Source organism: Protopterus annectens, chromosome 16.part0 (genome assembly GCF_019279795.1).
Source record: "Protopterus annectens isolate FY-2018-M chromosome 16.part0, PAN1.0, whole genome shotgun sequence".
Taxonomy (NCBI): Eukaryota; Metazoa; Chordata; order Ceratodontiformes; family Protopteridae; genus Protopterus; species Protopterus annectens.
Window position 1 is genome coordinate 346,836,205 of NC_056750.1, and position 17,507 is coordinate 346,853,711.

General features: G+C 39.3%; 1 protein-coding gene across 2 annotated transcripts in view; it reads right to left on the reverse strand.

Annotated features, from left to right (window-relative positions):
• Positions 1-17,507, reverse strand: part of TBC1D13 (TBC1 domain family member 13) — a 1,245,864-nt gene that overhangs the window by 1,062,429 nt on the left and 165,928 nt on the right. For both annotated transcript variants that reach the window (XM_044058416.1, XM_044058417.1), the window contains exon 2: positions 9,749-9,822. In XM_044058416.1, coding sequence (XP_043914351.1) covers positions 9,749-9,822 — 74 coding nt within the window. The remainder of the gene's footprint in view (positions 1-9,748; positions 9,823-17,507) is intronic.

Here is a 17,507-nt window from a genome sequence, read left to right on the forward strand (position 1 = left end):
CTGTATGCCCTCCTACTCTTGGACTTGTAGTCTGCATCTGAGTAAGCACTTGGTGTACTGCTGAAATGGATGGTGGTTTGACCATACTCAGTACATCATACAGGTTTCTGCCAAGTGTGTGATTCTGGCAATCTTGCTCACGGCAGTCATAATCTACTTAACACAAAGAGCAACTGTTGTGCACCCTCCAAAGTACAATGAACCACATCTGTGAATTCCCAAAAAATAATGTCCCAAAGTAAAACAGACATCTTTCCTTATAAGTCAAGACACTGTTGCACATTAAATATAAATATTATACAACGACCCCCCATTAATATTCCAAAACGTGCACGCTGACTGGTCAGCATGCACGTTGTAAATCAAAGACTTATACTAATGGAAAAAGTCCGGTCGCCCGGACTTTTTCCATTAGTATAAGTCTTTTTTTTTTTTTTTTTGGACAGCAACGGAGAATGGAAGAGCTCCGTTGCTGTTATCTCGCTATGTTAAATGAGTTTAACATAGCAAGATATCTTTAAAAAAAGCAACGGAGATCTTCCTTTCCCCGTTGCTTTTTGTTAAAGCTATCTCGCTATGTTAAACGAGTTTAACATAGCAAGACAAGTTTTTGAAAGTAACGGAGATCTTCCTTTCTCCGTTGCTTCCACACACACAGTTCAGATGTACTGTGTAACCATACGCAGTACATCAGAACTGTCGCAGAATACTGGACAGCTGCGGAAGGGCAGCAAGGAGGCATTATACAATGCCATTATTTAAGAAAAGTAAGTATTTTTTTTCTTAAATAATGTCATTGTTAAATAGCAATAACCCACTTCTGGGTGTGGGTAATGCTGGATTTACCCACAGTTGTCTTTGTTTGGCCACTTGGGCTTTGCCCTCGTGACCAAACCACACCGACCGTGGGTAAATCCAGCATTACCCACACCCAGGCGTGGGTTATTGCTCAAGTAGTCTTTCAAAATATTCCACAGTCTTTATGTATTCCTGGGTCTCTGCTGTAAAGGGCTATGCCAAATCAAATGAATGCAGTACCCCATTTTAACAAATAAAATAACACAAATTATACAAAAGCAGAAAAGAGAAGACCAACAAAAGCAATAACACAAATACGAATTTATCCACCTTAAGCATTACCCAAACTAGCACTTTTCTCCCAAATGAAATAATCGCACCCATTTCTTTAGGGAGAGAACAGCATTTTTACTTCTTCTGGAGTCTTTCCATACTATTTAAAATGACTGATTCTTATCATTTACCCAATCAAGACAAAGAAAAATGCTTGAATGCATCTTCCAATACATTCATAACCATATCATCACTATGGCAGGTTTCTAAAAGACATAGAAAGGAAAACAACTTCAATGAACTTTCAGTTACAATACCAGACTCTATATGACACCATTCTTCCTGCATTTATATAGTGATACTGACAGATGGAGGTCTGATTTAGACTGTGAAGAAATTAGGCACTGTCATCTGTGCTAATATGCCTGGTTGAAGTTTTGTATGTAATTTCAGACTGTCCTGTGTATTGTATACCAGCATGACTAGCTATGATATTGTAAACAGGTTCTTACACGTTGATTTATGATCTGTTTGAGCAGACAGTTTTAAAGACTTGAACAGTGCTCTTTACATTTCTAACTGTGCAGGTTTGTGAAGAGATTCTAAAGGCAAACTGTCTCAGATTAAGCTGATCAACAAATGATGTCATCAGAATGTTGTCAGCTGCTATGTGTTACTGTCAGAAGCTGAAAGACAGGAAGGAACTTTTAGAAAACAGCTGTTGGTTGAATTTAAAAATATAAAATGTAAATTGGAACTGAACAGTTAGCAGGCTAGTCTAAAAAAGAGCCTACTGAAGTCAGTTGTCAGTTGTCTGCTGTCAGTTACAGAAGTCAGTTGTCAGTTGCAGTTGTCTGTTGATAACAGATGCACTGTGCAGTGGATACGCAAAAAGGACTCACCGAGAACTGTAAGCCTGCTTTGGCTCTGTTGTAGTAATTTAGTTTAAATCAGGGACAGTATTCTTTAGTTAGTTAGGAAATTATAACTAATCAGCTAGATCAGTTAGAGTTTTTTTGAATGTTGGATATCTGTCCTACAGTACTGATTTAATTTTCCTGGTGATTGGGTTATGTTTATTGGGAATTACTGTTTTATATTTTTAATCATTTTGGTCAATATTAAACATTTTTTTATAAAGTTGCATTGTGGCTAGACAGTGTTTTTCTTTCGTGATTTGAGAGTGCTTTTACTTGCCTTGATAACTTCCCGGGCCACTCCAAAAGCCTGGCTGCTTAGGTCATTTGCTACTATTTGGTTCAATATCTAATTTTCATAATTGGTCACCACTTTAAAGGGTATGAAGACACTCTCATTGGTGGCAGCATTACTGTATTATTTTGAGGAAGGGACACAGCTGAAAATCTGTGTCAGGCTTTCTCAGAAGTGTTGGGATGTGGGAGATTTAATTTATTTAAGTATGAGTGTATCAGAAGTCAAACTGGGACACACTGCAATGAATTGCGAAATAAGAAGCTATGTTTGGGTTAGACATAAGTATACAGAACTTGGACTGAAGCTCCAACGGCGGTGGTGTTTCCATATTCATAAAGGATGCGCACACCTCCAGACTGGTAGCCCAACATAACGCATTTGAGACACTTCAGATGCATCTAACATTGGGTAAGACAGCGATTCAGATCACAGTCTGCTATAGGTCCCCAGCCATGTCCCAAGACTCGCACTCCACGTTCCTAAGCACCCTGGAGAATATTAAGGTCCAACCTAACACTCTCATACTGGGTGACTTCAACTACCCCTCCATTAACTGGGAAAACTACTGATGCACAAATACACTTGCCCAATGTTTTCTGGAATTCATTAATTCCACTGCTCTGGACCAGCTCGTTCTTACCCCCCACTACAGGTAGCAACATCCTTGACCTGGTCATTACTAACATGGGCTACCGTTGCTCTCCACCAGTAGTCAACTCCTCCCTGCTTAGATCTGACCACAAACTAATCTCCTTGGAAATCCACACCCCTCCCCCAACAAAGGTAACCACCACGAAAAACTTCTCCAAAGCTAACTTTGGGCTTCTAAAAACAGAGGTGGCTAACTTCATGGCACCCATGCAAATGGAGAATAGTTGTATGACTGCAGAATCATACACCAATGCACTGTACGAACATGTACACAAATGCATGGATCTTGCCATACCCAACAGAACCAAGACGCTCTCCTCAAAAAAAAAAAAAAAAGAAAGAAAAAAAAAGAAAGCCAATCTGGTGGTCCCCTGCCATAAACAAACACTACAACAGAAGGAGGAAACTGATGCAGAATAAGGTGGAGTCCCAAGACCAGAAAAACTCCCTTATCAGCCTCAACAAAAGGTTGAGATCCCTCATCAAATCCTCTAAAGCTAGCTATGAAAACAGAATTGCAGCAGATAGTAAAGACAACAAGAAGGTCTTTTATAGTTATGTAAAGAATCTCTATGGCAATACCCAGATTTGCTCTGAGCTACTGCACAATGGTACCGCCTATACCGAGCCAACAGATATTGCAAAATATACTGGCCGACAGATTCAGTGCTAACTTTACCCCCCCCCCCAAGAGTCAATCACAATACCAGTAGATTGCCAGGCACCCAGTATTACTGCTGCACAGGTTAAAACAGCACTGTCCAACACCAAGAATACAGCTTCTATGGGACCTGACAATATCCCTGGCTGTGTTCTACATGAACTACAGAGTGAACTGGCACCTCACCTGTGTGCCCTGTTCAATCACAGCCTCACCTCAGTCTTTGTCCCTACCGAATGGCGCACTGCTACAGTCATCCCTCTCCACAAATGAGGAGCGACTACAGACCCCGGGAATTATCACCCAATTAGCCTGATGAGTCTGATATGCAAAGCTATGGAACGCATCATCAACAACCTAACAAACAAGGATATAGGGAATCTCCAAACTCTGGATCCTACACAGTTTGGTTTTGTGAAGGGTAGATCATGCCTACTCAACTTGGTCGACTTCTTTGAGTCAGTCACCAGAGCTGTGGATGAAGGCAAGGTGGTTCATACAGCCTACCTTGATCTGGCCACGGCCTTTGATAACATTCCCCACTCAGGAATCACAGAAAAACTCACTAATCTAGGCATCAACCCCTACATCACTAGGTGGGTTGCAAACTGGCTCACAGATAGAACCCACAGTGTGAAAGTAGCTGACTCCAAGTCAGACTGCCGACCAGTCATGAGTGGAGTCCCACAGGGTTTGGTTCTGGGTCCTCTCCTGTTTGGTATCTACTTCTCTGAAGTCCAGGCCAACACAAAGGGACTCTGGCTGACAAAGTTCGCAGACGATTGCAAGTTGGGAGCTATTATTAACTTCCCAAGTGATGTTGACATCCTACAGTAAGGCCTCACTGAGACCGACTGGTGTCAGAACCATGACCTTAAGCTCAATGACAAAAAAATGTGTCATCATCCCCCTTGGGGAAAAACCTGGTTCCCTTGAATTACCACATTGATAGTAGTCCACTGAACACAGAAGGCGTTCTAAGAGATCTGGGAACCCAGGTTGACAGCAACCTCTCTTTTGGCCATCACGTTGCCACTGTGGTCAGAAAGTCCTTCTATGTGGCACATCTCATTAATAAGGGTTCTATATCCAGGAAGACAGAGGTCATTGTCTCCCTCTACTCTTCCCTCATTAGGCCAATCATTGAGTACAATGTCCCATTTGGCATGTACCTCACTAGACACCTGCAACAACTGGAGAGGCACCTCACAAAGAGGATCCTAGGCTTTAAACAATTGACCTATATGGACGGACTCAAAAAACTCTTCTCTGTCTCATATCGCCTACTTAGAGGCAATCTTTACTTGACTTACAAAGCCATGTCTGACCCAGCTCTGTTAGAAATGCTACATCTAAAAATATCGCAATCCCTCTGCACCACACGCTCCAGAGACCTCAACCTCATTACCACAATCAACAGAACATGATGGAGGGACAGGTTCATAACCCAGAGACTGCCCATGCTATGGAATAGACTTCCCATATATGTCAAGCAGAGCACTTCACTGGCCCTCTTCAAGAGAAATCTTGATGAGTGGATGGGAAATAAAAAATTCACCCTGGGGATCAATCCATTGCCTCTACTCAACAGAGGCACTAGGAACTAAGGTCGGGTGGCACGATGCCGGGTAATCCTATGAGCTAGGATTGTAAAGGCTCCAGGGCCATTAGCCTAGTACACACCTATGAACTTATACAGTCCAGTCCCAGGTTTTAGAGCATGTTCCTGTTGTGCTCTTAGGGGGAAAGACATGTGTGAATGGGCGTGCCTTCGCTGAAGGTTGGGCGTTGGGCTGGCAACTCAGCACCATAAAAACAAAATCTACTGCCAATCATTAGTAGACCGGAGTTCCGCTGTGGCGACCCCTAACCGGGAAAAGCCGAAAAGACAAACAACGACAAACAACAACTCCTGATTAAGTGAGAGTCTCACACTAGAGTCAGTAGTGAGGATTGAAGCTCCTTAGTTACTGACCCAGGATAGTGGGAAACATCACATTATTTGGTGGCAGTTCAGTGGAATATTTATCTCGACATCACATTAATTGGTGGCAGTTAGGTGGGTATTAAATGGACGTCATATAGATAATTATGCTTTTTGCTGGTATTAAACTATTAGTATATGGAAAGCTGTAATTTTCTTGCCACAGAGGCTACAACACACACATACAAACATCTTCACCTAGGCTGCAGCAAAATTAATCAAAGCCCAATAACAGCAAACAGTTGCAGCTGAGATTAACTTTCAGCTACATTTGCTACCAAAAGTATTAATTCAGAGAACAAAAATGAAATTACAAAAACTCAAAGCCAACAGCAAAATTAAATTGGGGATAAAGCTTTGAAAATGTTACACTGCAGAAACTGAAGAACATAGCCAAAGGTTCCAGTTTCTCAGCTACACCATATGACTGCTTATTTCTTGTTTAAGTTATAGACAGTGAAGCTAATGCACTAAAAGGTATCACAATAAGGATCAACAGATAATGGAACTGTTTAAAAAAACACAGTACAGATGTTGACGCTTCAAATAAAGTGATGCACTGTTGTGGTAAGCTTATCCCCATGTATAGCACAACAACAGATGGAATTTACTTCAAAAGCAAAGACTTTCTTGTAATATTCTTGAACTCCAAGTAATAACAAAGTTATGATAGATGGACTGATCACAACACTTGTATTTTGTACTGCAGTAATAACTGGTCATTACATTCCAACAGCACAGCAGTATTATGAGCATCATGATTAGAATGCTGCTCTGACTGTGAAGGAAAATATTTTCTCTAAGCAACTCAATGCTCATTGAATAGTTTCAAAACCAAGCCTAAAGCAGAAAGGCCTCAACAAACCAAAGATTAATGGTACACTATCACTTGAATTTTTTCTTTGTATTTTTAAGCACATCTACATATACTTCCTTAAGTACAATTCATGAATTATCTAAAAAAATATATAGTAGTTAGCACACAGGATTAAATCTACAAGTAGTTAACAAGCTGTTTCCAGTAGCCCAGGGTTTGATTCTTCTTGTCTCAATTTGCTACTGTGCAAGTCTGAGAAAGTCACAACCAAACAGTGCTCTGGTACAGATGAAAAATCTGGCTAGGCTCCTCACTGGTCTGTTGGAATGCTTGCCTAGTAACTAAACCACATTTCAACAGTTTGTTTTGAATATCAGCTTGAATCAGAACAGCCTCTGGCAAAGTACCGTGGTGAGCTATTTATTTTCTATAGAAACATTCAAAAGTATCACCCTTCACAGGATGAAACTAAAAAGACTATTGCTCACCTAAATTTGGTAATAAGCCCTGGTGCTGCAGAGCTGGCTAGGATAAGAAGGAACGAGCGTCTGTGTGTGCACCTCCCTTTAGAATATTGTATGAAGAGCACCAGCAAGATGACAGACTGGTTTGAACTGGACACTGTAACAACTTTGGGCATAAAGGCAAGTTAGTAAAGGAACACCGGATATAACAGTTTGACATAAAGAAACTTAGAAAAAAAAGTGTAGTAATCATAAAAACAAAACTTTACTCATAATACAGTTAGCACTTTCATCTTTAACAAATGCTTTTTCAGAATGTGAATGTCTGAAAAAACACCTTTTAAACAAAATAATCGCAAGATATATACAAATTAATGCTTCAGACAACTTTTTTTAAAACTGTTTTAAAATTCTCCCTATCATTTAAAGCACAAAAGCGTGTGAGTTGCGTGGACTCTTTTCAATTAATTAGAAAAAGTTTAAGAATAGTTAAGATGGGGGCTGTAAAACAAGTACTGAACCAAAAAGAAAATATTTTTATATTATGGTATAATACTGTGGTCCCGTTTAGGCTTTAAACTGTAACTGGAAGGTTATACTTGTTAAATGAGGACGAACTTTCTGTTTTTCTAGAGGTGTGTGTGTTCATGTTTGTGATTTTATCCTCCACTGGATTGCAGCAGCCAAAGGAGATAGTTTCAGGAATTCATTTCTACATGACTTTCCCTGCCACTGCTGTTACACTAACAAGCCTGTGTGTTGCAGCATTTTATTCTGCACCCTCCCCAGCCTCGTATAAAGGTACCACTACTGATGCCTTTCTGTCATCAGACACTAGGCAGTGTCACCTCTATCAGTGGTTCTTGCAAACACACTGGTCATATTTCTGTGGAGGCTGTTTGGTAGCCAATCTGGTCCTTGTACTACATTCTATATAAGAGCAGCCAGTTTCCTCTGAACTTCCTTTCTCTCCATTCTGGTATTTATCTACTGTTTTTCAGTTCTGTTCTGCCCATCTTGTAAAGGATGAAATAAAGCATTCATTCTTTATTTCAGCCTTCTGTAATCTACCTTGAGATCTGCCCAGCTTTGCTGCTTCTGTCCCATCCCCCTTCCTTCTTTCTGTAGTGTAGCTTAAAAAGCCCTTTCACACCATCTTTTTTTAGAACACCTTTACTGAACTATCACTTGTGACATAGAAAAACTTACAGTTATATGTAAAAGTAATCAAACCATATTAACAAGTTCACATTTCAAATGTTTTATATATATATATATATATATATATATATATATATATATATATATATATATACACACATATACATTGCTTTATACCGTATAATTAAAACAACATTCTAAAACGTCTTGCCTTCTCTCAAACCTCATTCCTCTTCCAAAATATTTTTCTGCATGTATTGTTCCCACAACTTCCATTTTTTCTATGTAATTTACTCCTACCCATTTCTAAAGATCCCACTTCCTGTTCTTTTAGCTATGTTACAATATTCAATACTTCAAGCATAGTTGGCTTAGACTTTGATTTCCATTTTCTAGTAGCTGCTTTTTTGGTAGCCATCAGAAATAAATTTAAACAAGGTCTTACTATGTCTAGGCAATTAACATCCTGTATCCCTGCTCATTTCCTTAGTTACACTCATTTGCTCACCAGTATTCCTGACTCTGTACACAATTTTTCAAGTCTGCCTCCCTTTCACACCATCTTGAGCCTTTTTGCTAACTCTTTTTCAGCTTTAATGTTATCAAAACAAGATTTTAATCACAAAAATAAATATATTACAGTAAAAATGTCTCCTGCCTGTGTCTGACAAAGCCCAAGGAGCAGACAAAAGCACTTACAACTAAATTTAAATAAAATATCACTAAGTAGGCTCCCAAAGCAGATTTTTTTTCAGTGTGTTCATTCATCCTTTTAAACTTTAGCTTATGTTGTATTGCCATCTTTGCTGCCTTTTTACTAGCCTCTTATAACACAATGTTCAAAAACACAGTTATCTATGCATGCATTTTCAATATCTATCTTATGCAACTTAGGGCTGCAAGGAGCCAAAGCCTGTTCATGCAAGGCAGCAGTCATAAGGAGAGTTCCAGTCTTTGAAATGATATTTCTATCAAAGGAAACAAGCATACTCAATGTAAATATACCTCCAGGCAATTCAAACATCAACTCACCTCCCCACGTTTTTGAGACGTGGGAAAACCTAAGCACACATACAGACAGCAGTAGTAAAGTTACAGTAGGATCACAGGAGGTTACTAGGCTATCGACCTGGATGTCATTTCAAACCTAGCCATTTCATCCCAATATAATACCATAGATATTCCAGTCAATACACAGAACTGTATTTGTTAATGACTGCCCAGGCTAGCAAGCCATGCCATTGGAGAAGTAACTGTAAGATAGCATGTCTACTCTGCTGAGTAGACACACACACACACACACACACACACACACACACACACACACACACACACACACACACACACACACTCACACACACACACACATACACACACACACACACACACACACACACACTTGACTGCAGTGAGAACAGAACCCCTACCTAAGTACACACACTAGAGAACACAGTACTTCACGCAAGCACCACGGCACAGATCTATAGAAAAAAATAACTTTGCTCCTCAATCCACAGCCATAAGACAGATTATGAATTCACACTCACTGTGGCCTCATGTGTCAGTTATACAGTAAGTAGATTTGCACAAGCCTAAGCAGAATTCTGAAACAAAGGAGGTACACACAAGATGGAGAACGGAGTAACAGGTGGTAGGTTGCACAAAAACAGAAAACTAACAAGAAGCATTAAGTGTCTCCTGTGGCCACAGCTTACAAAACTCACCATTAAAGGACAACTTTCGAAGCTTCTGCAGGCTTATCTTTGGTTCACCCAATGAGCAATTAAACTCGGCAATCCTGCAAACAAAAGCAAGCACGGGATTGTTAATAAAAACAGCCAAACATGTACTTGCAAACTTCGTAGAGATGGATTTAAATTAAATGAAGTTAAACAATGCAACATTAAGTGAAATGTCAACTTCACTACTCTACTCAAAATTCAAAACAGTGGAAACAATTCTGAACAGGAGGTACTACCATCCATCTATCCATTCCCATGCTAATCAGAACATTGGGCAACGAATGCTCTCCAGCACTCACTGTTTCCATGGCAGTTATGTGTTTTATGGGGTTGGGTTGCTAGACCAGCATCCAACCCTCCTCCCATGTATACACATGGGGTCGAGCACACCACACTTACACACACGCACACCTATACCTATGGCCAATTTAGAGTGTCCAATCCACCTACTGTATGTCTTTGGAAATTGGAAGGAAACCGAAGCACCCAGAGGTAACCCACGTGAACACAGGGAGGACATGCAGACTCCGCACAGAAGGCACCCCATCCGAAAATCGAACCAGAGAACCTCTTGCTGTGAGGGGGCAATGCTAACCGCTGCACCACTGTTGTGCCCGAAGGTAATACAAGGACTTGTAAAACATAAAATGGTGAAAAATTACCTAGGATATGAATTAGTTCTGTAAACTGTAGCATCAATATTTTATGGGCTATCATAAGCATCATGCAGGCTCAAATATATGCTGTAGCAGCAGTGTCCCATTTTACATCTAAACATGGTTTAATTTTCACCATGAGACAAAAAACAGTTTCAACAAAGAAACACAAGCATAACACACTTGGTCTTCATTTATTCTTCAGTCCTACCCACACTAAACTGGACATGCATATTCCTTGGATTACTGCAACAGTCTCTTCCTTGCATTACTATATTTTGTTCAAATGAGAAGGAAAGAGCTATGCTTATTCTTAAGTGGGCTGCAGTAACAGCAAACAAAATTTTAACTTCTTGATCGATTGTATGCTGAATTGATCCACTGTATGCTGAAATGAGGAATTACAAACTTATCTGCATACTTTCAAAATGTGAAAAGAAAGAGATTATAAAAGGCTACCGCCCAGATTCTATTTATGAAATGTAATTATTTTAGATTATGGTTAGGGCGACACAGTGGTGAAGTGGATAGCGTTGCTGCCTCACAACAAGAGGTTCCATGGTTCGATTCTCGACTGGGGTGCCTTCTGTGCGGAGCCTGCAAGTCCTCCCTGTGTTCACGTGGGTTTCCTCCCACATTCCAAAGACATCCGGTAGGTGGATTGGCCATAGGTGTGAGTGCGAGTGTGTGGTGTGGAAGAACTACTGTGGCAGGGCTAGCCACCCAGTGGTGTAAACCTTGGCTCTAGATGATTGTCACTGAAGTGACACCCCGACCCCATGTGCAAAAATAGGAAAAAAGGGTTGTGTATGGATGGTAATTGCAAGACAAAGCAAGGGTGAATGCTACGGTTTATATCACATAATCGAACTTCCAAAATATTGAGCACCATAACCTTGAACTTGGAAGTTTTAAATGTGATAACATCGAATGCTCAGAACAGCAAATTTTTTCCAAGGGAAAAGAATTTGCTGTTCCGAGAAACACACACACAACACAAGCACACCAAAACTTAAATAATCCACACACATACACTTTACAAAACCCTACTTCTAACCCTACACTAAACCATACATACAGTACTACCTATCCACTTACCTTAACCCGCTCCCTAACCCTAAGGTCCGTAACTATCGTACACTTTCCCTGAGGAGCTATACCTAAACAAACTAAATACACACACATACACTTTACAAAACCCTACCTGTAAACCCTACACTAAACCATACATATAGTACTACCTATCCACTTACCTTAACCAGCTTCCTAACCCCAAGGTCCATAACTATCACACCACAGAGGAGGAAATAGCGAAGCCGCGGAACGGCCCACCAAAATCTTGCCCTAGGCAAGATATCGATGTTCCGCTGCTTCGCTATTTTCTGCTTTCGATGTAGTGGTTTCGATATTGTAGCATTCAAAGTTTTGAGACTTCGATGTTACAATATAAACCTGAATGCAAATAAGCTATGAACAATGTCTTTGAGATTTTGTTTAGTCTGCCAGGTGGAACTGATGCATTTTCAGTTTGGGCTGAATTTTTCAAATAATTAGTGATATATAATCGGTCATTAAACTAAATTCAGTTTAAGCTTACACTTCTACTTTAAGGACACCTAACTGTTTGTGTAGCCATTACAGGTCGAGTAGATGGACTGGACAATATGTATACACAATATCTGTGTAATGCAGAAACATACATGCCTGGATCTTAAAGAAATTTAGAGGATGCCTTTAGAATAGAATGTATTTAAGTTTAGTTATCTGTGCCAGACAGTAATCACCTAGCTTTAGAACAGATGGAAAAACAATCTGGATCTCTACTGAAATGCTAACACTTGTAAACACAAGCCCCTGAATGAAAAAACTAAAAAAATAAAACAGGAAAAATTAAAGACTGCTTTGTTTTTTGCAGGGGGCATGCAAGTCCCCCCTGCACCTCTCGATGTGAGAAGCAAGCTCTCTACATCCCTTAATATATACCAACCCAGAGATAGTCATACCACAGAGAAAAGCAAACATTCAGAAGAACACCAATCTCAGACTTGGTATATGCAAGTCTATATTTTTGGTCATACAGTCTCTCACTATTCCAGGACTCACACTAACAGGTCTTGGAATTTCAAATGATTACCATAAAAATCTCAAAGGAAATTTCTGCTGCTCCTATCCTTAAAAAGATTAATTTAGTCTCTGACAATCTGGACAACTGCAGACATATCTCCAACCTTCCCTTTTTGGGTAAAGTTTTGGAGAAAGTAATTTATGCACAGCTGGGCTTATTTATGGAGAATGACTTGGACCATCCTTTCCAGTCTTGCTTTCAATCTGGACACCAAACCAATATATCCCATTCTAGGGTTTTTAATTACCTTTTACAGCAAGTGATCTGCATTAATACTCCATTTCAGTCCTCTTGGATCTTGTCTGGTTTTGATAAGTAGATTGTGCAATCTGTTCAGAGTATTTGCAATCCTGCTGCATTTCAGGTATGGTTCTGAACTGATTTACCTCTTATGTCTCTGCTTTTTTCAGACAGTTATATCAGGGGTTAATTCCTCCACCTCCTAGTCTGTTACTTCTAGCATACTGCAGTGCAGCGTGCCAGCTATTCACTGTATATATGCTTCCTCTAGAAGATAGTACACAGTCAAACTTATGCTGATGAAATATAACTATACTTCTCCTTTCCCCAGGAATGTGTCTTGATAACAAGCTACCTTATGATTTGGAAGGTAGTTATAACTGGACATAGCCAATCAGCCAATCATTTGATGCACAATACCCTGAAGACAGTAACTGTGGCTATAAACACCTACTTGAGGAATTAGTCTGCTCTAATTTTCTCTCCCAACACTATGCAACAGCCATGCTGTCAGTGTTGAAGTTGGGTGTTGTCCTTGACATAAAAAAAAAAAAAAATTAAGGACCCAGCCTCTGCTGTTGTCAAATCCTCCTTTTTATACCCAGGGACAATCACTCCTACTGAGCACATGGTTCATCCTGCACACCTTGCTATAGTGGTACAACCCCTGGTTTCCTCCCAGTGGGACTAATGCAATGCCCTGTACCTAGAGTTTCATGACTGAACGTAACTGCTATCAGCTAGTTCAGCACTCTATGGCCAGGCTACTCACTTACTTACAAAGATACCAACTTAAACACTTGCAGCTACATTAGAAGTACATGTTCCAGCTACTTGGTAGGGTACCAGATACCAGCTTATTATGCCAGCTTTGAAGTAGCTGTCTATCCCATAGTGGATCATAACTTCTAGTTACAGTTTATCTGTCCTTACACAACATGGGTCTCTTCTTCCTAATAGCTTTTTGGCTTGCTATTGGTTGGCTCGTTCCCCAACTTCAGTCACCCAGAGACTCCTGTCTGTTACGGGGGAGCAGCTCAAGCATTCCTATACACAAAGCACAAGAGAAAATGTAGAAAACATCAAACAAAGTTAGTACATTCAATCACCAAAAATAAGAAAAATGAACTGTGGGTACCCACTGCCTCAAGAATAATATCCCATTCAAAAGACTGGGATCTTATTAGAGGAGGTTATATTAATAGCTTACTTGAAAAGAAAGAGTTAATATGGCAGTTTAAGTTAAATGCCACAACATTTCCAGGACTGAATGATGTCATTAACATTAAATGCTTGTTAAAAAGGAATGAAAGCTAAAAATGAATGTTTCATTTTGAAAATATGGATGGGTTTAGAAGATTACATTAAGGATATTGTTGGTAGTATGTTTTTGTTTTGAAGATGACTAAATTATTAAAGATGAAAGTACTTACTTGACTATTTTGGGCTGGGTTTCATTATGGAGTATTTTTGACTGTGATACTATTCCTGAGGATGTGGGTACCCACAATTCACTTTTCTTATTTTTTTATACAATATACAAAGACTGCCCCTATTAAATATGCTACCAAGGTGGTTGAGGGTGTCTAAGTTTAGCGGTTTTACAACTTCTCTGAAGATCTGTTCATTCCTTAGAGTGGATCTCATTTTAGCCTATTACTGCCACTGTGCTGACTTCTTGTGGTACTGAACAGAACCAATTTTTCACTATCATTTATTTATAGCTTATACTCTTTTATTTTATAGTTTACTGTCTTTGTTTTACCTTTGCATCCATGTTTAGTAACACTGAACTGGAACGTATACATTTTCATATTGTATATTTCAGGTATACATTTTACTACAACTAGATGCACCAAGACACTAGTTTTACTTACTGTGGTGAATAAAGTACATACAAAATTACATTCTACCCTCGTACTGCCCTTCTTTTGTTGCAAAATCCACATACATTCTAGTGATGGCAAGGGTAATGCCACTCTAAGTTTGCTCAGTTAAAAATGTAATACCTCTTCTCTCGCTTGCTTGTCTACATTTATTGCTCGATTCTCATGTCTTAGGAATGTGTGTTTTTTGTATTTTTGTACATAAGAGAACAGGGAATATCTTAACTGTGGTGGATTTCCAGAGTTCTACAGCAATTAAGAAAAGAGAGCATCTACCAAAGTTAGCAAGGCATATTCTGCAGCTTAACAAACCATAATGAAAGACAAGGAACTGTCTTTTGTTTTAAGATCTAATATTGTACTTTCTAATTGATTTCATGACTTGCATATGACAAAGTCACAGATGAGTGCAGTCAAGGAGTGTAAGCAGACTTGAATATGAATAGCAATTTCTACTGCTGCTATGACGAGCAAAAACTGGTTTAACTACTTGTTGTCTCCAGGCCAGCAAAAGAATGATGATACATATGACAAACACCAAGGGTCTGCAAAAAGTTGATGTGGTTTTGTTTTTGTGGACCCATTTGTGAGTGCTAGTTATTAATTTATCTAACTTGAGATGGCTAGCGGCAGTGTTGTAGCCAGGGAATTTTGGTATCTGGAGCTTAAGTTTTTTTTTCTGTATTTTTATTTTATTTCTGTGTATGTGGCAACCTATATATATATATATATATATATATATATATATATATATATATATATATATATATATGGGTCTACTTCAGAAGATCGACAGACCATTTGATCGACATTCATTCGGTCGACAGCTCATTTGGTCGACAACCAGTATTCATGGCACTTAACAGGGATTTGCCCCCCTCCCCAATGTTGTGCGACCCTGGAGTTGATATATATATAGTTAGGGGGGGGGGCAAAGACCCCCACCTATTTTCATTTAAAATGTGTAGTTTTTCTTGTATTTTCATGCTTTTAAGTGAAAATAGGTGGGGGGCTTTCCCCCCCACACCCCCAATGTGGGAGGCTGTGCCCCCCCACCCCCCCTAACTATATATATCAACTCCAGGGTAGCACAACATTGGGGAGGGGGGGGGGAATCCCTGTTAAGTGCCTTAAATACTGGTTGTCGACCAAATGAGCTGTCGACCAAATGGTCTGTCGATCTTCTGAAGTAGACATATACATATATATATATATATATATATATATATATATATATATATATATATACACACATATACATATACATATATATATGTAAAATCAGTATTTGCACGGCTTTCTTAATTCATTTATTAACCGTTAAAAGTCTTGTGGCCAAAATCTGTCATTTATTACGTGTGTGTGTTTGTGTGTGTGTGTGTGTGTGTGTATGTATGAACACATATATGTTTTGTTTGTAATGTGTTAATCTATGAATTATTTCCTACTCGTTTCAATTATAGATGGATTACCATCTTGCTTATACAAAATGATCAAGTAAATTCAGTATACTATCAAGGACTAGACAATTCGTACAGTTGCATATTTTTCCACTCTCCCTAGACATCTCTGCAAAGATTTGTTTGCAACAGGCACTGGTACAAGGCAGACTTACTGGAGGCTCACTGATTCCCATGGTGGGAACTACACTTTGCTGTTTTATAATGATTACTACTGCAGCAACTAGGACAATGTCACATGTTACTGACACCCTCTTATAATGTTCCTGTTTTGAAATCATTTAGATGAAACAAACTGAAACAGAAGTTAGTTATCTCTTTTCTCATTTAACCCTCACTGGTTCACTGTCATAGAATGTTGCAGTTTATCTTAGACCTAGCACGTACAGAGGCCTTTCTTTTCTCTCTAAACACATTTATAACTGATACATCATTAGAAAGTCGAATTCATCCTGTTACAGAAATGGTGGTATCCCCCTGAAATAAAGGATACAAGGTAGATACTCCCATTCACAGGTTCAGCCAGATTATCCTGACTAACTTCAGTCATAATTACTACACTATAATACTTTTGGATTTTAATTTGCCTGGTTGTCACATATTTTTTAGTACTTGTTGTCCCATCAAAACATGGCAAATAGTATCACCTTATTACATCACAGAGACAATGATGGGGTCTATATTAAAAGACCGAAGAGGTGTTTCAGGGAACACCTCTTGGTCGACATGTAATGAGCGAACGCTCAAAACAGCGATTTATTTCCCTGGGAAAGAAATCGCTTGGCCATCCAAGTGTGTTTGCCCCTTTCCTCACTGTAATGCGATCTCGGACTTGGTATATTTAGTTAGGGGAGGTGGGGGGCACAGCCCCCCACATTGTTATGTTTTAAAGTGTGTGTGTTTGTGCTATGGGTTTCCTTCCCAGGGAAAGAAACTGCTGTTTTGAGAGTTCGCTCATTACGTGTCGACCAAGAGATGTTCGCTGAAACACCTCTTCAGTCTTTTAATATAGACCCCGATGATGTACTAATAGTTATATATAGCCAGGGACAAGATTTAAATAAAGAGTTTGTGTAAATTAGGCACTTGTTACTAGCCACATAGGGTAGGAATATAGCACATAAACTACAACCTATTAGCTGCCAATAGGAGTAGATAGGCAAAACAGGGATGAAAGATGAGACTTATCCTACTGCAGCTTGGATGAACAGCCTATGACATACTTTACATTCATGACCCCAGCTTGAGTTAATTAACAATGATCTCTGTGTTAAAGCAGATAAATACAGCACATCATGTAAACTGGACTTAGAGCTGATGAAGCTTGTGTAAGGGCAAAAGCACTCATCTATTTATTTTTCAATAAAGACGTTT